Genomic DNA, 21,523 nt, shown 5'->3' with positions numbered 1-21,523 from the left:
CAGCCAGATCAATCGCCTTCAACTTGAAAGCTGCATCATATGCATTTCTCCGTGTCTTTCCCATGATAAGGGTGACAAAATGACTACCGTAATCAGAATGATGGGAAGTTTGAGAGCGCTCGATTTAATCTAAACAGTAAACAAAAAAGTTGTTTGACCTTAACCCGTTCGGCAATTTCATTGGTCTAATGAAAGCTTCATGCCGCCAAAAAACTGAGCACGTCACAGAATGTGTATTTTTTGGAGAAAAAAAAAATTTGAAAGCGGGAAAAATCCATATATTAGCCGCGTCATTGTTTAAGCCGCGAGGTTCAAAGCCTGGGAAAAAAGTTGCGGCTTATAGTCAGGAATTTACGGTAATTATATTATGAATAGGAAAGGTGGAGTTATTTCACATATGCAGCTAACAAAAATGTTTGCGCCATCCAAAATTACAACCAACTGATTGCAGCATTACTGCAAAAAATTAAGGAGGCAAGTGGAAGAAGGTAGGGAACTTCCAAAAAACATTCCTTACACCAGTATACTTCAACTGGTGACTATCCGGGAGAATAAAGAAAAAGGAGCACTCTGTTTTTGCGTAAATCATATAGATTTATTGATGAAACAAACAAAAAATAAGCTAACATTTCGTCATGAATCGCCTTCATCAGAGCCTTGAGCAGGAAATGTGTGGGAGGCACCTACTGTATATGCCCTCGTAGGGGAGTGTCCCTGCTCATCATGTCAATCAAACATGTCAATAATGTCAGTACAATAGTAGTAGCAGGTTATTCAAACAAGAGTATGATCATCATTCAAGATTCCTACACACACATTCGGGAAATTGTTTTGTTTGCCCTTTATTAAAGACCAAAATTGGCCAAAACAATCCTCATAAATATAAAAATATTCCTGTTTCATTTGAGGACCAAAATGTTGACAGCAGCCCCATACAGGTTCCAAAATAGTTGAGAAGAGATTTTCAATGTGCCAATTCCAACAGATACAAAAAAACAACGCTTGATTCAAACATTTTTCCAATTATTCCAATTCCATTATTGTACAAAATTCTTGCCACCAACAGAATGTTATGTCTATGGGGCCTACAACCATCTCAGCTCTGCAGAGTTTGCTTCGAAGAGACAGAATCATTAGATCACTTATTCTAGTATTGCCCCTGTGTAGCTTGTTTCTGGTCACAGGTTCAGGAATGGCAGAAAAATCTCAACATTTACCTCAAATTAACCCTACAAATAGCACTGTTGGGAGATTTGGAAATCAATAGTAAATCTATCAACAACATAATACTTTTAGTAAAAATATTCATCTTTAACTTACAATCTGTAGATACTATGCGATTAGAAAATTCTGAACCTTTGTGAAACATCACAGCACAGTTGAAAAATATATGGCACATGGAAATCATAAGAGGGCAATTTATGGAAATAGCTGGGATGGACTGAGAGTAGCTGAGGGGTGGGTTTAAAGCTCATGTTTAAAAGCTCATGTTCTATAATATTTATGACTAAAAACACAATATATAATGTATACCGTATGCGTTTGGGTACCTTCTATCCAAATGTGATGTATGTCAACTATGTAACTACTGTGAAGAAAAGAAAGAGAGATGTGCCATGTATGAAAGATGTGTGTACAGTAGATGTACATTTAAGCTTTATTTTGGTCCAATTATTTTGGTCCTCCGAAGAGGGGAGGTGGTGGATGGGCCAATAAAAAAATTAAAAATAATAACAAATAAAGTGATTACTTTTATTTTTGCTTTAACAATATTTCCTGGTTTAGACTGTACAAAACGAAATATATTACCAATTGATATATATTGTATATGAGCTATGACACTTAATCTTACTGTTTATAACACAGCTATAAAACCACAATGATGACATAATCAAACATGCTGTACTAACGTCAGCGTTGGTGGTATTTCTTAATTAGTTTGTCAGGTGTCACTGTTGAATGCACAAAGCACAAAGTCCACTCTTTATATCCATCATTGAAGGGATCCACACTCAGCATTCCACCAGGCAGTCAATATCAATATCCATAGATAACTGGAAATGAATAGTAAAAAATTAAAAATACAAATAATAATAAAACCATGGTTTTAGGTGGGCTCCAACTTAATGTGATGGCAATGGTCATTTGACCGAAGCTGTAATACTGAAGAATACACTACTTACCAGTGTGCTAGTATTGTATGACACTGTAGGCTCGATCTGGATCTAATGCAGTTGAGTTGATCAAATCACCTACAGCAGAGGAAGTCAAAACACAAATAAATAAACAAACAGACAGTGGCATGTCATTAAAAGGAAAACAAAGAACAGTTTATTAATATTTTCAATGATGGATTATATCTGACAACTTTGTCATAATATCTATATATCTCAGTAAGTTTTTAACATATACCTCTGGTATTGGTTGGATTAGGCAATGGTCTCCTGATTTTCACAAAACAGACAAAATAGAAATCGACACGACATGATGAAAATTATTATGAAAAATAATATTTTTGTGGTAAAGGGGAAAATCATCATCTGCTGTGTGTGTGTTGTTCCCCTTTCAATATATTATTGGTCCCCCCCCTCCAAAAAAAACATTTATTGATAAAATCGCTCTCACCTGGTGATAGATGGAGCTATTTGGGTGGCTGATGGTGCTACGGGGACCCTCTGACTGCTGTAGAAGTTCTCATACAGAATAGGAGCTGAGAAGTGAGGACAGAGCAGGTCAGGGGGTGAGTAGTGAGTACAACTACAATAAACAACTAGACTGTCAAGGAGGGGGACCCGGACACACATAACAAGGCTAATGCCTACATAAAAGCATCAAGGATGACACAAAAAAAGTCTGATTTTCATTGTAGCCCTTGGATGACCTATAATGTATTGTATGTGCCTGTTGTTTTCTTTGGATGACAAATGCAATCTGTGAAGAGTGAGGAACTGTACCTGGTGGTTTGTCCCCAGTCCGTCTGAGGTTCACAAAGTGTTCAATGTCCTCCTGTATGTCACAATGTTCAAGAGACTTCCTCACTTCCTCATATAGCTGAACACGCAGACAAACAAGTTAGAAACAAGCAATATGGAAGGTCACTTACAGCCACAATCCTTCATGCTATTCTTTGGGTATCATTTACTAAAAAATTAACATTGAATACCAGTAACTACTGCAGATTGCATCTTGATGAGTCGCTAGGAAATAAAGCATTTGAAGTGTGACTTTACCTCATCGCTGGTGACACACTGCTGGGAGAGCTGGTTGAGATGAGTCCACACCATGTTCCTTAGAGTGTTGATCCTCTCAACTTCCTGCTTCTCAAATACCTGGATGTAACAGAGCACTAAATGATATACAGTGACTTCAAAAAGTATTCATTCCCCCACGTTTTGTTGTTCCAGCCTGAATTCAAGATGGATTAAATATGTTTTTTCTCACCGATCTACACGCAATACCCCTAACGACAAAGTGTAAACATGTTTTTATAAATGTTAGCAAATTTATTGAAAATAAAATACATAAATATCTCGTTTACATAAGTATTTACAAGCCTGAGACAATACTTGGTAGAAGCCCCTTTGGCAGCGATTACAGCAGTGAGTCTTTCTGGGTAAGTCTCTAAGAGCTTTCCACACCTGGATTGTTCAACATTTGCCCATTATTCTTTAAAAAATTCTTCAAGCACGGTCAAATTGGTTGTTGATCATTGCTAGACAACCATTTTCAGGTCTTGCCATACATTTTCAGGTAGATTTAAGTCAAAACTGTAACTCATCTTCTTGGTAAGCAACTCCAGTGTAGATTTGGCCTTGTGTTTTAGGTTATTGTCCTGCTAGAAGGGGAATTCATCTCCCAGTGTCTGGTGGAAAGCAGACTGAACCAGGTTTTCCTCTAGGATTTTGCCTGTGCTTAGCTCCATTCCATTTCATTTTTATCCTGAAAAACTCCCCAGTCCTTAAAGATTACAAGCGTACCCATAACATGATGCAGCCACCACTATGCTTGAAAATATAGAGTGGTACTCAGTACTGTGTTGTATTGGATTTTCCCCAAACATAACACTTTGTATTCAGAACAAAAAGTGAATTGCATAACCACATTTTTTTGCAGTATTACTTTAGTGCCTTGTTATAAAGAGGATACATGTTTTGGAAACTTTTTATTCTGTACAGCAGGGTTTCCCAAACTCGGTCCTTGGGACTCCAAGGGTTGCACGTTTTGATTTTTGCCCTAGCACTATACAGCTGATTCAAATAATCATCTAATCATTAAGCATTGATAATTTGAATCAGCTGTGTAGAGTTAGGGCCGAGTTTAGGAAACACTGCTGTACAGGCTTCCTTTTTTCCCCTCAGTCAATTAGGTTAGTATTGTGGAGTAACTACAATGTTGTTGATCCATCCTCAGTTTTCTCCTATCACAGTCAATAAACTCTGTAACTGTTGCCATTGGCCTCATGGTGAAATCCCTGAGCGGTTTCCTTCTTGTCCGGCATAGTAAAAATATTACAAATAATATACAAGTAATACAGTATTTAACTAACAAACCAACAAAATACTATGATGCTTTCTGGCCCTTACCTCACATGCTTTGACATGCTCTTTCTGCCAGTCCTCCCTGATTTTCTCCAGCGCAGTCACATTCTGCATGTATAGCCTGTCTGGGATTCCAATCAGAGAATATACATCTTTGGAGACCATACTATCAGTGCATAACCTAGATGATGATTTGTGGTTTTCCCTGTTTATGGTGGATACGAGCCAAAAGGATAATAGGTTGTCATTCTTACCAGCTACCTCTGCATTCATTTTTGCTTGATTTGTTCTTGCAAATAGCTGAAAGTGATAAAGAAGAAAAACACTGAGGACATATTCGGTACTTTATGTAACCCTTCCTTGTGTTCAGGTCGTTACTTTAGTTATTTTTGTTTAAGTATACAGTAAAAGTACGACGTCTTTTTGAAAAATGTCCACTTCATAAACAGTACAAGATAGATAGCCTTGTTCATCCTGTGGTCAATGTAGGCCTAATTCTTGTGGTCTAATTCCTGTGGTCAAAATAGGCCTGCTGTTTCCTTAGCTCAAAAGATTCTCATAGCTCACTCAGCTAATTTAGTGTCACTAGCGTTTTTGTTTATTTTTAAAGCCCCCAAGCAGTCTTTTCAATGACATGTTTAAATCATCACTATATGTCTAATAAATCCCTGTGTGTATTTATTTCATGAAAATAACACAAAATATACTTTTTATCATTTATTTCCCTGAGCCTCCTTTTGGCATTGAAATGCTCAGTCTGATTGTGTGGGAGTGTTGATACAAATGTAAATACAATATATTTACATACCGAGCCCTGTTTGGAGGATAGGATCGTCTAGACTCTAGACTAGAGCCTACCCCACTTATCCCTTCAAAGTAGGAGGATACATGTAAGGGATAATTAATGTGGGGCTATGCGTTCTATGGAAAATAATGAATGACGAATCGTATTAAACAATGCCAATAAGGTTTTTTAATTTGACTTTAGCTTTCAAAAGCAGTCCAAACATAGAACATGTAAGAATTAAATACAGCCATTGAATTCTACCGTGTTGATATACCGTGCGTTATAGGAAAATAATGCACGGTCTAGAATGCCCTTCAAGCCAATCACAAACGAGTATTCAACAATGCATTGGTATAAATGCAAATAAAAAATGACTGCTCATTGGTCAGAATAATCAGATCAGATTGTGATGACATGCTGTGGGACAAAAATTCCATCCCACCTGTGGAGGCTGAAATTTCAAATGTTTTTTTTTCTTTCAAAAAGCACTAAGAGCATGATCATTATTTTCACAATTTTAGTGTTATTTCGACCCCATAGTGTTGAAAAATTGTTTAAAAAAAAACAGGAAAACCACAATTTTGACTGCACTGTCTGTCACGTCCTGACCTTAGAAAGCTGTTATTTTCTATGGTAGAGTAGGTCAGGGCGTGACAGGGGAGTTTTTCTATGTTGTCAGGTTCTAGTTTTGTATTTCTCTGTTGGGTTTTGTTTGGGATGATCTCCAATTAGAGGCAGCTGGTCCTCGTTGTTTCTAATTGGAGATCATACATAAGTAGGTTTTCTTTTCCACCTGGGTTTGTGGGAGATTGTTTCTGAGTTAGTGTATGTGTCTACTCTGCGTCACGGTTTGTTGTTTTTGTTCGTTCAGTTTATTGTGTATGTATTGCAAAGTTTCACAGTGAAAATCAAATGTGGAACGACACACACGCTGCACTTTGGTCCGCTCCTTCCTACGACAACTGTCACTTTCATGTTTTTTTGTTGTTGTTTTTTTAATACAGTGAATAAGTTATGATGGGGGAGATAGAGGAGAAGGACATATAATGGAAAGTGGTGCAGTCAGGGTTTGAAACTTTGCCTCTGGGACAATGTGTGGTCCGTTTCTCTGAAGCTTACCTTTTCCTGCTGCTTGGCGTTACTGGTGCTTGCATTTCGGTTCATGTTCTGTTCTGCTTCCTCTTTGTCTCGACACTTTTGCTCATATGTCTTCTTTGACTGGTTAACAACATGGAATTATATTTACATTTTAGTCATTTAGCAGACGCTCTTATCCAGAGCGACTTACAATGCATACATTTCATACATTTTTTTTTTCGTGAAATAACAGGGGAAGTGGGGTTACACGTGTGAATGTGTGAAAACGCTTGACTGACTATGCTATTCTTCACTGAATGACTGATAACATGAAAGTCTCTAAAACATTCATGTCATTTGTTTGAAGTCAACGACCACAGTGTTGGTTCTGTCAATTGCTGCTACCTTAGGACAAAAAATAACTGAGGTCTGATATGATGGTGTTAAAGAACTTGAGTGCTGAAGTCTCACAAATCATAGAACCCATTTAACAACCTGTGTTCATACCGCAGCAATATTCCCCACCACCAAGCAGAGAACAGGATAACACGACAACGCATTATAAAGCACAAGGCCCCACGCAGCAGCACTGGCCAGCTCGTGGTCTAAGACGGATGAGAGAAACCGTCCAGTTACATCAACAGCGATATGAACCACAGGTAAAGTATCCCAGCCGAGATACAAACCAAGGGTGAGAAAACAGCACAGTTCCAGCAGAGATATGCACCACAGCGATACTATGCAACCCCAAACCGTGTCCGTATGAGAAGGTGCTTCCACTGTCATCAGAGCAGATCAGAGGAGTACTGCCAGCACTGCTACAGATGTGGGAGCAGCGACCACTTCCTGGCAGGTTGTCGGTTTAGAAAAACAAGGCCAACCAAAGAGGTTCCTATAAAACGAAGACAGGTTGCCCCTGTGGAACAGGGAGTAATCAGTCACACAGACACGTCCCAACACTGTACAACCTGTGGAATGAGAGAAAAGGGCCATGCACTGAAACAGTGCTCATCCTGTAAGAAAGCACTCTACTGTTCGAGAGAATGGCAAAATGAACACTGGGCTGAACACCGAAAATACTGCACACGGAGACGAATGTAACAAAATAATACTTCTGCTAAGGTAAACCCACCTTCTACTGTAACTGCCTTAGTAGGAAAACAGTGCCTTGTTGAACGCTGTCTACAGGGTCAGAGAACTCAAGCCTTGTGGGACACTGGGTCTCAGGTGTGTATCATTGATGAACTGTGGAAAGATGAAAACCTACCTGGTGTTACGCCGAGAAATGTTTCAGATATAATTGACTCACCTGACTCACTGCAGATGATAGCTGCCAATGGAATGAATATGCCTTATGTAAGTTGGATAGAAGTGACTTTCAAACTGGCATCAGAGGCGACATCCCAGCGCTCGCGATGAAGGGCTTTAAACGTGATTGAGCAAATCATCAACAACAGTGAACAGTCAGCAGGCACATGCACAAAACAGTTAAATGAGACGGTGAGAATGGCCTTTCCTAGTCTAATGAAAAACAACGTCCAGCCGTTAATAGAGTTGGCGCTAGCGAGTGCTGCATCGTCATACAAGTACCTGGTGAAAACCACAAAAGAGAAGATCGACATACCAAAAGGCACCTCTGTTCAGGTTCAATGTCGAGTGCAGACAAAGCCTGTTAAAGAGGACACCACACTGATCTTTGAGCCTGCTGTAAACCCTCAGTGGGCAGAATGACTTCTGTGAGACTCTAGTAAAGCTAAGAAAAGACGCATCTCCACATGTCTTCATTGATGTTCAGAACGTCACAGACCACGACATCATGTTAACAGGGCAACTGTAAAGTCAGTCTATCCCGCCACCATGCTGGAAAACTGTAATCAACCCCCCCCCCCATCCCCCATTGTCAACAGAGTTCAAACAGAGTGAAAATACTGAAGACTTATGGGATCTTCCTGTTGATCTGAGCCACCTCAACACACAGCAGCAACAAATCATTCACCAACTATTGAGAGAGGAATCAAGCTCATTTTCCAAATCAGACAGTGACATCGGCTGCAATGACAATCTGAATCTACGCATTTAATTAAATTACAGTGATCCTGTTGCACGAACCTACCTGTCTGTGCCGAAGCCATTATAAAGAGAGATGAAAGACTACTTGCATGACCTGATAGCACAGGGTTGGGTGGAGAAGTCCAACTCTCCTTACTCTTCCCCAGTCGTATGTGTAAGGAAAAAGGACGGTAGCTTACAACTGTGCATAGACTACAGGGAGCTGAACAGGAAGACTCACCCTGACCGCCAGCCAATACCCAGAGTACAGGATATCATGGACAGCCTTGGAGGACATTCCTGATTTTCACTCTTGGATCAGGGAAAAGCATATCACCAAGGGTTCATTGCAAAGGAAAGCAAGCCCATGACAGCCTTTGTGACCCCCTGGGGATTGTATGAGTGGGTTCGGATTCCGTTTGGACTCATGAATGCACCAGCAGCCTTCCAGCGCTGTATGGAGGAATGTTTGGATGGCTTGAAAGATGAGATCTGTATCCTGTATCTGGACGACACCCTTGTCTTCAGCAAGACCTTTGAGAACCATATCAACATATTTCGAAAAGTACTACAGAGCCTAAGAGAATATGGGATAAAGCTGAAGCCCAGAAAGTGTGAGATATTCACAGCGGAGGGATCGCTCTTTAGGGAGAATAGTGTCTGCCAAGGGAAGCAAAATCGATCCTGCTGATACTGCAGCAGTCAGAGCTCTGAAGGACAAAAGACCAAGTACAGTAGAAGGGCTCAGAGGAACCATGGGGCTGCTGAGCTACTATAGGCAATACATCAAAGACTTCTCACGCATTGCTAGCCCGCTCTACAACCTGCTCACAATGTCTCCTGAAGAAGTTACAGGTACACGCAAAGCAAAAAAATGGCAGACAAAGGGGAAAACAAGGGGATTTCACTCTCACAAATCAATGACGTGGACAGATACGCATCAACAGTTAACGGAGCGGCTGATAGATCGCTTAGTACAGCCTCCTGTACACGGTTTCCCAGACTTCTCAAAGCCGTTTATCCTTCACACAGACGTGTCAAACAAAGGTTAAGGAGCTGTGTTGTATCAGAAACAAGACAAAAAACTGAGTATGATAGCCTATGCATCTCAGACCTTGACTGCACCTGAGAAAAACTACCATCTCCACTCAGGAAAATGTGAGTTTCTAGCCCTGTACTGGTCAATCACAGTAAAGTTCCGCGACTACTTGTACTATGCACCGACCTTTACAGCCTAGAGTGACAACAATCCCCTTACCTACATCTGATCGACCGCCAAGCTGAACGCAACAGAGTGCAGATGGGTTGCAGAACTCGCCAATTTCCATTTCACTATCAGATATTGTCCAGGCAAAGAGAACATTGGCGCTGACAGTTTGTCCAGAATGCCAATAGACATCGAAACACTGATGAGAGAATGTTCAGAGGAGTTGAAATCGGACTCATTAGGAGCAACTCAAACATATCCTGGTCAATGGCAGTCTCCGCTGTGTATGCAGCAACAACAGAAACCAGATCCATCACGCCTTTCTCAAAAGCAGAGATACCGACAGGCACAAAGAGAAGGTGAGAGTATCGACCCAGTGATGGAACACAAACTGTCAAGTTCAAAACCAAAAGGGCAAGAACTGAAAACATTCAACATGAAAAGCAGATGTCTTCTTCAAGAGTGAGACAAGCTCAACTTGGATGAGAGTGGTATCCTCCATCGCAAGACACTATGGGGTATTGTGTGTAGGCCAGTGACAAAAAAAATCTCAGTTTAATCCATTTTAAATTCAGGCTGTAACACAACAACATGTGGAACAAGTCGAGGGGTGTGAATACTTTCTGAAGGCACTGTATGTAATAATAAAATGTACTAACTTATAATAACTTCCCATTCATTCGAGATGCCCCAGTACATATAATGTAACTTCCTATTTATTTGAGAGGATCCCCCCCTTATTAACTTCTCATGGCTGTTGATGAATTTCCCACTTTTTAGAGGAAGGATTACTTGTTTCACATTTTGGTAACATGATGACTGAAACTAGACATGACTTTAGATAACAGATGGGATGATAACTGGTGGTTTGATTAATAATATAGGAAAGTTTTCCAGCTTACCTCCATGGTTTTCTTGAACTGTGTGGCCCTCTGTTTGTGTAGGACATCCATCTGTTGTTCTGCCTGCAAATAAGAAGTGTCAAAGATATTATATGGTACCCAAGACAATAGAGATGATATATCCATGATTTGCAATTACAGTGTGCATTATCACATCCATGCAGGACGCTTTGATATAAGCAGTTATAAGTGGTTGATCACTATAAACGCATTCACTATTAAGCAGAGTGCACTGTATTAGCAATGCATTATTAGGTCTATAAGTAATGAAAGATTTAAAAAATGTCCTACATTTATTTCAGGGGTTTAAGTAGTTGATAGAATGCAACGGTACCTTTTTCCTTGTCTCTTTCTGTCTCTCCCTGAAGTCCTCCAGTTTTTTTGCCTCATCCCTCATTGTTTGTGCCAGTTGTAGGTGTGACAAACTCACATGTTCAGTCTCTATGTTGTAAAAGAGGGTTTGAGTGAATGAGTCAATTATGTGGACGACACAACACACATCACATGGAAATACCAACTCATAGCACGGTCATCATCGTATATCATCAGGCACATTGTTGTGACTGCAACACTTACGCAGTTTGAACACATCCAGCGATCTCTTCAGTGTGCTAAACAAACACACAAATAACGTAAAATGATGAAATGTAATTTATGCAAAACAACCTGACCTCACATAACAAAGAATCATTAAGAATGAAGAAAATTAGCTGTTTGATGAATCGGTTTAAGATCCCCTCCCCCCTTCCCCCTCCCACCTTACCGGAAAAGGCCTTAACCACAAAACCATTTGAAGCATGTGACCAAACTGAAACAGGATGGACACTCAAACCACTGGCAGAATCCTTCTCAACAGAAAAAGGCCCCAACAGTAATTCAATCGTGTAACACAAATGCACTAATAACGCTCATGCATTAATGCATACTTTTATCTCGCTGTGTAGTGCTGCATGGTCAATGAGCCGTTGAAGCGTGCAGACCATCTTACAACGCGCCAAAAAATGGGTTTGGTCAACTTCAGACAGTGCTGTCAGTGGGCAGATCCACAGCCTTCTAGTGTGCCATCTGAAGGCTGCATGCCAGGCAATATCAACAACCCAAACATTAAAAAAAAAAAAAAAATTATAACTGTTTTTGCTTCGTCATTATCGGGTATTGTCTATAGATTGACGAGGAAAACAAATATTTAATCCATTTTTAGAATAAAGGCTTTATTGTGGAAAAAGGCGTCTGAAAACTTTCTGAATTCACTGTAAGTTTGCATTTACTTGTCTTGTTTGAGACAGACTGGCACCAGGGTAATAACAAGGCTATTAAACATGTTATGTGATGCTTTTAAGGGCTTCAACAAAGCCCATTACAAGGGCATCTCTACCTTCAATAGCAGGCCTTTCAAATTATGTCTGTATACATTTTTACAGTGTCTGACTGATGGCAAGCAATATCGACTAGAGCATGAATAACATCGGCAACAACAGACTGACTTACTTCATCTCATTGCACCCACACATCTTCTTGGAGAGGCCCAGTAGCTCTTTGGCATACTTCTCCTCTATGGATGCTCTGAAAGATGACCAAACACATCTCTTCAGAGGTGCATTCAACAAGGTAAACCGTTCACAAATGTTATCTACAATATGTGCATGAGAGAACATTCGGCTATAGTGTGAAGATTTGCACCACAGAAGGTGTCCATGAGATAAAGAAAATTTAAATATAGACAACTTTCACCATAACTGCTTTTTTTCCCTACATATGACTGCAATATATTTGCAAAACCACACTTTATATCTTTCAATATGACAGTGTTATAATGGGCTGTGTCCTGATTGCACAGTCTGTATTGTGCTTTGATTAATGATTACACAGTACAGTATACCAGGGAGAAAGAAGGAATTAATTTTGTCCCCCTACACCAAACACGATCACGACACGCAGATTAAAATATCAAAACAAACTCTGAACCAATTACATTAATTTGGGAACAGGTCGAAAAGCATTAAACATTTATGGCAATTTAGCTAGTTAGCTTGCACTTGCTAGCTAATTTGTCCTATTTAGCTAGCTTGCTGTTGCTAGCTAATTTGATAGCTGTTGCTAGCTAAACATTGAGTTGTTATTTTACCTGAAATGAACAAGGTCCTCTACTCCAACAATTAATCCACACATAAAACGGTCAACCGAATCGTTCCTAGTCATCTCTCCTCCTTCCAGGCTTTTTCATCTTTGAACTTATATGGTGATTGGCATCTACACTTTCATAGCATTACCACGAAAACCGGCAAAACAGTTCGTCTTTCAATCACCCATGTGGGTTTAACCAATGAGGAGATGGCAAGTGGGTACCTGCTTCTATAAACCAATGAGGAGATGGGAGAGGCAGGACTTACAGCACAATCTGGGTGAGAAATAGAAAGGAGTTCTATTTTAGCCTTTGGCAACGCAGACGCTCGTTGACGCGCGCGAGCAGTGTGGGTGCAATAATTGAATAACATAGATTTCAAAATGTATTTTGCAACGCTCACAGTGTGGTCAGCCTATAACACGGGACACGTCAGGGAGTGTTTTTTGTGTGTCAGTGTAAATAACGTCGGGTCCGGGAGCCGCAACAGGTTCCCCTGCCTCCGCCAGCTCGTCAGGCTCCCCTGCCTCCGCCAGCTCGTCAGGCTCCCCTGCCTCCACCGGCTCGTCAGGCTCCCCTGCCTCCGCCGGCTCGTCAGGCTCCCCTGCCTCCGCCGGCTCGTCAGGCTCCCCTGCCTCCGCCGGCTCGTCAGGCTCCCCTGCCTCCGCCGGCTCGTCAGGCTCCTCTGCTTCCACCGGCTCGTCAGGCTCTCATGCCTCCGCCGGCTCGTCAGGCTCCCCTGCCTCCACCGGCTCGTCAGGCTCCCCTGCCTCCGCCAGCTCGTCAGGCTCCTCTGCTTCCACCGGCTCGTCAGGCTCTCATGCCTCAGCCAGATTGCCAGGCTCCCCTGCCTCAGCCAGTCTGGCAGGTTCCCGCGCCCCAGCTGGCTCAACAGGCTCCCGCGCCTCAGCAGGGGTGACTGGTCCACTCCTGATCCTCGGGTTCGTCCCCTTTGTCGGCGTCCTGCGGCTGGAGCCGCACGTCGGGGAGGGGGTACTGTCACGTATACTCCCTCTCCGGCCTCTAGGTCATCAGGCTGCTGATTATCCCGCACATCTATCACCATCGTCAGGCGCACCAGCGCCTCATGACACTCACCTGGATTCCATCACCTCCTTGATTATCTTCCCTATATCTGTCTCTCCCCTTGGTTCTTTCCTCAGGTGTTATTGACTCTGTTTCATGTCGGTGCGTTGTTTGCGTTTCGTGTTAATTGTTTTGTTTGTTTGTTTATTTATTAAAACACTCACTCCCTGTACTTGCTTCCCGACTCTCAGGGCACTCGTTACAGAGACAATAAAATCAAACATAGAAATTATTCATAATATGAACTTTGATGAACTATGCTGTAACAGTTGGTCAGGAAAGGTTTCTATTTAGATTAGGAGGAAATTCTCCCCCTTCAAATCTTGTGGTGTATTACATAGTAACGAGGTACTATCTAGAACCTTAAAGGGTTCTTTGGCTATCCCCATAGGATAACCCCTTGAAGAACCCTTTGTGGTTGCAGGTAGAACCCTTCTCTACAGAGGGTTCCACCTAGAACCCCAAATAGTTCTACTTGGAACCACTTCATCTTGGGCCTAACAACACACGTGCCAATATATCCTCCAAAACCGGCTTCTCTGGCATTACCACTTAAATGACTTTCTTATCTTACTTCTGTATCGTGGAACGAATCCTCATGCCCTTTGAAAAGGTCGGCCCACAACAAAACATTGCTGATTTTCAGTGAAAATAAACAAACAACAACAAGAACAACATGGCAGCAGAACCTGTGGGCGCTGTCACCTATAACAGAATGATAGCATTCATAGTCTCTTTTTCATAGTATATTCTCTGTAGTACACTGTTGATAAAATAGAAAAAAAACAAACACCATTGTGTCGTAAAACCGTGAAAAGTAGTGCACCTATGCTGATATCTGGTGTTCGGAGGGTGTTTAAACGTAGACCCAAGTGTTATGATACACTGATTGAATTTCTAAACGGAAGTACTCTGAAGTGGTTCTTTAATCTGAATAATTGTGTTTTAAGTGAGTGTTGTAAAAACACTTTTTTTCACATCCTGACCATAGTAAGTTGTTATTTTCTATGGTAGAGTAGGTCAGGGCGTGACAGGGGGTTTTTCTAGTTTAGTTTTTCTATGTTGTTATGTTCTAGTTTTGTACTTCTATGTTGGGCTTTGTTTGAGATGATCTCCAATTAGAGGCAGCTGGTCATCATTGTCTCTAATTGGAGGTCATATTTAAGTTGCTGTTTGTCCCACCTGGGTTTGTGGGAGATTCATTTTGAGTAGTGTATGTTTCACCTCTGCGTCACGGTTTGTTGTTTTGTCATTCAGTTTATTTATGCATTGCATAGTTTCACAGTATAAATAAAATGTGGAACGACACAGGCTGCACTTTGGTCCGCTCATTCCTACGACAGCCGTGACACTTTTTGATGTTTCAGTGCATGTAAAAGGCAGCATCAACACATAAAAAGTATGTTTTGACAGACTGTCTCGCATCCAATCTGATGGTTTTAAATTGCAAATGGTTTATAGCATAAATATTGATTGATGATGATTTTCAGTCAATATTTGATTGATGATGTTCAGTCAATATTTTAATCAACATTTTAAAGAAGACACTGGGAACTGAATACTTTTCCTAGGATAGACCGTGGCACTAATTATAGGCTACTTTGCTAGGACCCATTGTAAGATGATAAATATTGTTACAATCAAAATGTTTAGGGCAATCTAAGTTATAGCAGAGGTACCATGAAGTAATGTGTAAAATGGGCCTTCATCACTGGTATTCATGTGAGGTGGATGTGAACCCAGGTCCTGCTTGTCAAAACACTGTCTTAATGCTCTCAGCCAGTCTTCAGGAATAAACGGTTGTGCTGAACCACCCTTGTTATACTGAGCACATGTGGCCCGATTCAGACTTGAGATAAGTAGACCTAGCATGGACTCCATAAAACATGGATTCAAGTAATGTTGAATCAACTTATCTCAAGTCTGAATAGGGCCTAGGAAGATTTTTTTGGGGGGGCGAAATTCCATCTTTATTATGGCGTGAAAGTTGGAAAGGCAGAAGCAGGAATTGAACCCTCAAACCTCCAATTTCTTTGGATTTTACCCACTCAACCACAGTCACTTACCGTATGATGAACTTGGGCCCCCTATTTAAAGGCAAAGGTTTAGATTAAAGGCAAAATGTGAACTTCAAACTCTCACACCATGATCTGTTTCACCTGTTTTGTGCTTGTCTCCACCCCCCCACCAGGTGTCGCCCATTTTCCCCTGTGCATTTATACCTGTGTTTTCTGTTTGTCTGTTGCCAGTTCATCTTGTCTCGTCAAGCCTACCAGCGTGTTTTTTTTCACATACTCCTGTTCTCTCTAGTCCCTGTTTTCTAGTTCTTCCGGGTTTTGATCATTCTGCCTGCCCTGACCCTGCCTGCCATTCTGTACCTTACTGACTCTGGCTTGTTTACTGACCTCTGCCTACCCTGAGCCTGCCTGCTGTTCTGTACCTTACTGACTCTGCCTACCCTGAACCTGCCTGCTGTTCTGTACCTTACTGACTCGGCCCTGGATTACTGACCTCAGCCTGCCCTTGACCTGTAGATTGCCTGCCCTCTGTTTTGTTATTAAACATCTGTGATTCAAACTGTCTGCATCTGGGTCTTATCCTGAGTCCTGATACAGACATTGTGCTGCCGTACTGTTCAGAATTCTCCCAGTTAGAGGCATGGAGGTGGAGAGGGGGCATTCGTGGAAGATGTGCCCTCCAGCAAACTCTATGGTCGAGTAAAAAAAACTGCCATGTTTGTTGGTCGTTCACGAACTCAGGTGAAAGCACACCAGATGCTCAGATTAAACTCTCCATAACAATCCAAGGAAGTATGTGTCAATGAAAATGTGAGTACAAAATGTTATCACATTAAGGAAGGAAACAGAAAAGTAATTCACTCAATAAAAACATGGGTTTTGTGTAGAATTTCAGCCACTAATGCTTAGTAGTCAAAGTCGAACAGCAATTTTGATGAATTGATCAGTTTTCATGATGCCACATGTCATTGTTTGCAGTTTTGCATCTTTCGTGCACTTGTTTTAAATTTAGGCAGGCTTTTCAGTTAATACTGCTGGCTTGTTTGCCTGGTAACTTTATGAGCTTTGTCTATTATTTGATGTATGACCCACATGTTATGTGCTACAGTAAATAGCCACAGCAAATTTAGCCTGCTCTAGCATTGGCCTACCCCATTCATAGATGCTAACTGCTTTAGCGCCGATTGACGATCCTTACCAAAGCCAGTGAAGACAAGAATCACAAACTAATGCCAACTGAATTGTCAGCTGTCAATCATATCATCATCTCAACTCTACTGTCATTCAATCCATGTGAACAACTTTCCATGACATGTACCATCATCTGAACAGAAAGACTCTGGTCTGAGACATTAAGGTAATGGATGACTTGAGCCCTGGGCTGAAGGTTTGTACAAGGTTTGTTTAAGTGCTACTGCTCACATAAGCAGTCATTGCATGTCTTTTTCCCCATTGATATACAATATAATTCTATATTTCTGAAGAATATTAATATGATAAATAGCTTCGAAGATCTTTGAACTGTCTTTATGAATATAAAAATATGAAAGACCTGTTCAAGTTGTCATTTGATCGTTTGCAAAGAAAATAAAACATTTGAAGCTTCAGAATCATGTCTTGAATAAGTAATTTTGTACTATTTAATTATCGTTCTGGACTAACGTATTCATTTGTTCTTTCACAAAACAATCTTGTGTCCTATGTTAAAGTGGAATGTACATTTGACCTTTTGGAATTACTGTAGAGTTTGTCAACATGCCATATAAGAGCAGTGAATAAACACTTAGAAAAGGGATAACCATTTACAGTATTTGGAAACTAATTCTGCACTAGACAGTAGGCTTAGGTGGTATATCGTATATACCGTATACTGAGGTATTTGGAAATAGCCATTGGATTGTTTTTCAATACTGTTTAAACTATTTATTTGAAGTTTTTCAATACATTTGTATATTTTAAAAGTTTTTAACCGGAGAAAAGTAGGCTGGCTACACCGAGAAAAGTATTGGAGAAAAGTAGCTACACATCAGTCAGAGCTAGGGTGACCACATGTCCCGGATTGTGTGGGACAGTCCCACATTTTGTCCCTTTGTCCCGCAACAAAAACAATTATGTGCCACATTTTATCAACAAATGAAAACACCACTAATTTAGACAAAAGGTCGATTTGTTCCGTATTTCATTCAGACTTCCTATTAATTCGATGACAATTTACATTCCAACCTCTCTTTTGTGGTCACTTTGCGCTTATGACATGATATTACATCATAAGGATGTGGTGTTGTGTCACGCCCTGATCTGAGAGAGACGTTTTTCTCTGTTTAGTTAGGTCAGGGTGTGATATGGGGTGGGCATTCTATGAATTTTATTTCTATGTTTTGGCCAGGTATGGTTTCCAATCAGAGGCAGCTGTCTATCGTTGTCTCTGATTGGGAACCATACTTAAGCAGCTCTTTTTCCCTCCTTGAGTTGTGGGATCTTGTTTTTGGGTAGCTGCCTTTGAGCAGCCCCAGAATGTCACGTTTATTCTGTTTATTGTTTTGTTCGGTTTCACTTCTAAATAAAGGATGTGGAATTACCGGCACGCTGCGCCTTGGCTTATTTATGACTGGGAGTTCGAGGACAGTGATTGTGACATGCTGGTGATAAATACTTCTCCAATCATTGTTGAGATCTGATATTAACATAGACCAATGTCATATCGTCAACCAATCACATTTGTCAAATCCTTTTAGGCTAAATTCCAGCTAAACTTGGAGAGGACAGTTAACTACCGGTACTTACAAAAACTGCATCTAACGAAAAGCTTCAAAAAGTAAGTAAATAGCCATATTAGACTGAATGATAAGATAATTTCATCAAACCCTCAATGCTCATTAGTTGCTCATTCAACATATTTGCTGATACTTCACTCAAGCCCGTTTTAAAAGTCTCCCTAACTAAGACCAACCAGAAATGTTTCCTTGGCCACATATTCCCAGATTGTCATAAAACTGCCAGTCTCTCATTTATGGATCACAACATTTTGTGGGAGGCTTGCTCGTTGCAGCGGGAGGGAGATTTTTGTGTATGTGAAAAACATATTCAGGTGTAGGCTACACTATACTGCAAATGTCCCACTAAATCTTCCCGTTGTCCCGCATTAGGGTATTTTAAATGTGGTCACCCTAGTCAGAACGCTGTCTGCTGACAGAAAGCCCGTTTGTGAATTCTCATCCGAGTGGAAAGTGCAACTGAAGCACAAAATTAGTCTGATGCCGAGCAGAAATTACAGGAAGCATTCTAGATCTTCGTTTATAAAACGCAGCAAGATATTTCTTATGAGTAACAAAAAAAATCTTTCGTGAAATATGCAAAATTCTGCATTAATGCGACCCCTAATTTATAGTGTTCGCTTTCTTAATTGTTTGAGAAGTCAAAGCCTTTTGGGTGAGTTATCTGTACAGCTGCCACTGCTCGATTTCCTTGCGTTTTTTCTCCTCTCCGTTCTTGGCCTGTCTGCTCTGAGCAGAGTACAGTGTGTACACATGCTGCTTCAGAGTCAGTACTGTTCTTCCTTCAGACAAGCATGTGTCAAAAGTTTGTTCATTTGCACAATGTCTCTCATTCACATTCGCTTGTAAATGTCCAAACTCACCATAAAATAACATTCGGTAGCTCTTACCTATATATTGATAACTTTATGAGCTGGATTGACTGTCTTTGCAATTAGTTTACTTTCATTTGTGCTTGTTAGCATATTTAGCTATCAGCCTCCAAGGAAATTCGCAATTACTTGTGCTAATTTCGTTAGCATTCTGGTACTAGACGATTAATGGGCTTTTTTGCATTCTTGACTCCACTTACTAAGCCAGTAATACTCTAAATCCCAGTATGAGCGAAGGACTGTATAACCTTATGAATATCTGGATACCACACAACCCTACTAGACAGGATTTGAAACACCACAATAGTGTTTTAGAAGTTTTAGAGAAAGGAAACGACACCAAAAGAGATGTAATCTAATTCTTTACCACATAGGACTAGAAACGCCATAATTTCAACCTTTTCCGGGATAGTGCTCCCAGGCCATGGCAAGGTGTTGCACAACTCTTGATTATGTGGTGCTACAACATGCCACGTCATACTCCATAACACCTCAGGATGAATGTTTCAGTACCCTCACAACCATGTTTCAATAGCAGCAAAATGAAGATTTTCTTTAAGGTGGTGGCAGTTCAGTTGGGCACTAGTTAGTGTTACAAAGCACTTCATTTGTAACAGTGTAATCTGAGGATTCAATGCATGGTTTCTATTGGACGATATCTTACATGATTTCTCACCTGGCTTTCATGAAGTCTTCTATCTCCTTGCATGTCTTCTTGCCATTGTTGAGGTGCTGGATGATACGGTCATAACCCCCAGTGTCGGTGAAATCCCCGTTCTGGCAATTTGGGGAATGTGGAAAAGCAATACATAATCACGGAACACCATGGAGTGCCTCTCACACCCTCCCAGTAGTAGTCATTCCAACCCCAATACACCTCACTGCATTGCCTTTTAATAGTCTATCAAAAAGGAAACAACTCATTCCAAAAATTCAGAGAGAAGACCCCCAAGTGCTCCAACCAAAATTATCCATAATGTAAAAGGTCCCCAATAGGCTACAGCACACAAGACATCAAACAATGGAAACAATAAAGAAAAGAGTAATGAAGCAATATAAGTATTTTGTGAGCCTGAATAAATTGGTGTTTTGTGTGCTAAACTGCAGTTGAAGTTACCTGTAATGTATGTCTGCATGAGAGAATGACATAATAATTTTAACCACATGTGATTTGAGAGGTACAGTAGGCCTACAGATGTAGAATATTTAAATTTGAGCCAGTTCGCTACAGCAGGAAAATAATCCTGCAGCAAGAGCATATGCGAATTATAAAGGGGATTACAATTAATGGACAGTTTGTCAGTTTACGTATGGTAAAATCAAATGAGATGAAATGACCAACTACAGAAGACTTTTTAAACCTCAAATACATTACAAGTTTTACATTTCCTGCATTGATATAGCCTACACTGTAGCGGTATACTCCTAAACCCTGCCATTCTGATTTGCATCTAGACATTACGTTTTCAAAAGGACCAGAACCAAATCCATGCAGTATGTAATATTCTAAAAAAGTTAAATTACGAAACAAATAGACATAGCTAGACCTGTTCCATTATTGTGTAGGCGTATGTTGTTTACAACCTTATAAATGAAAGAACACATTTGCAAAACGTATTACATGAAAATCATATTTAGATCTCTAAAAACAAATAGCTCTGCAATCACATTTGTACTCACCCAAAAGCAATCCTTAAAGTGAAGTTCTCTCATTGTAGACAAGAATAACGGCAGTAGAACTCTTCAAATTCCGCAGCTTGTTACCGTGCGAGCGACTGACGAACTTCTCAATGGAGGGTGCGTTTACGACTCATACCGCAACGGAGCACTAAACTCCTTCTCTGGGTCCTGACGACCGGGGAGAGACTCCTACCGACCTACGAGCACAATAGATTCTGTTGGATTTGGTGCCACTTGGTGGTCACATGCAGATGAGCAGGAAGGACCTCTATGAGTCTGCCAATTCATGTTATATTGGCTCTTGGTTCTTATTTTATCTGTATTTATACCATTCTCTTGTAAATATGCTTTTAATAGATATGATGAAATCGAGATATATCTGGATAACAGTCAAACATCCTCATTTACAAG

The 21,523-nt window shown here is 40.6% G+C and overlaps 1 protein-coding gene across 2 annotated transcripts; it reads right to left on the bottom strand.

Moving 5' to 3' along the window:
* Nucleotides 1-573: 573 nt before the first annotated feature.
* ppip2 (Proline-serine-threonine phosphatase-interacting protein 2) lies at nucleotides 574-21,364 on the bottom strand. 2 transcript variants are annotated; one of them, XM_014124482.2, is made up of 15 exons: nucleotides 21,113-21,364; nucleotides 20,109-20,209; nucleotides 12,049-12,123; nucleotides 11,137-11,171; nucleotides 10,895-11,001; nucleotides 10,561-10,623; nucleotides 6,445-6,543; nucleotides 4,793-4,838; nucleotides 4,584-4,663; nucleotides 3,231-3,329; nucleotides 2,955-3,006; nucleotides 2,626-2,710; nucleotides 2,413-2,444; nucleotides 2,184-2,252; nucleotides 574-2,054 (listed from the first exon to the last, which is right to left on the bottom strand). In XM_014124482.2, the coding sequence occupies exons 1-14, from the start codon at nucleotides 21,143-21,145 to the stop codon at nucleotides 2,191-2,193; spliced, it is 969 nt and encodes a 322-aa protein (XP_013979957.1). In that variant the 5' UTR covers nucleotides 21,146-21,364; the 3' UTR covers nucleotides 574-2,054; nucleotides 2,184-2,190.
* Nucleotides 21,365-21,523: the final 159 nt, after the last annotated feature.

This window comes from Salmo salar, chromosome ssa01 (assembly GCF_905237065.1).
Source record: "Salmo salar chromosome ssa01, Ssal_v3.1, whole genome shotgun sequence".
Taxonomy (NCBI): domain Eukaryota; kingdom Metazoa; phylum Chordata; class Actinopteri; order Salmoniformes; family Salmonidae; genus Salmo; species Salmo salar.
The sequence above is the reverse complement of the archived record's forward strand: the minus strand, read 5'-3'. Positions and strand labels throughout refer to the sequence as shown.

What these genes read in the sequence shown, in the direction of transcription:
- ppip2 (XM_014124482.2), bottom strand. Translation starts at nt 21,145, where the DNA reads ATGAGAGAACTTCACTTTAAGGATTGCTTTTGG. An exon ending in AGTGTGTCACCAGCGATGAG is followed by an intron (nt 3,007 to 3,230) that starts GTAAAGTCACAC and finishes TGTGACATACAG; the next exon opens with GAGGACATTGAACACTTTGT. An exon ending in GACTGGGGACAAACCACCAG is followed by an intron (nt 2,711 to 2,954) that starts GTACAGTTCCTC and finishes CTCACTTCTCAG; the next exon opens with CTCCTATTCTGTATGAGAAC.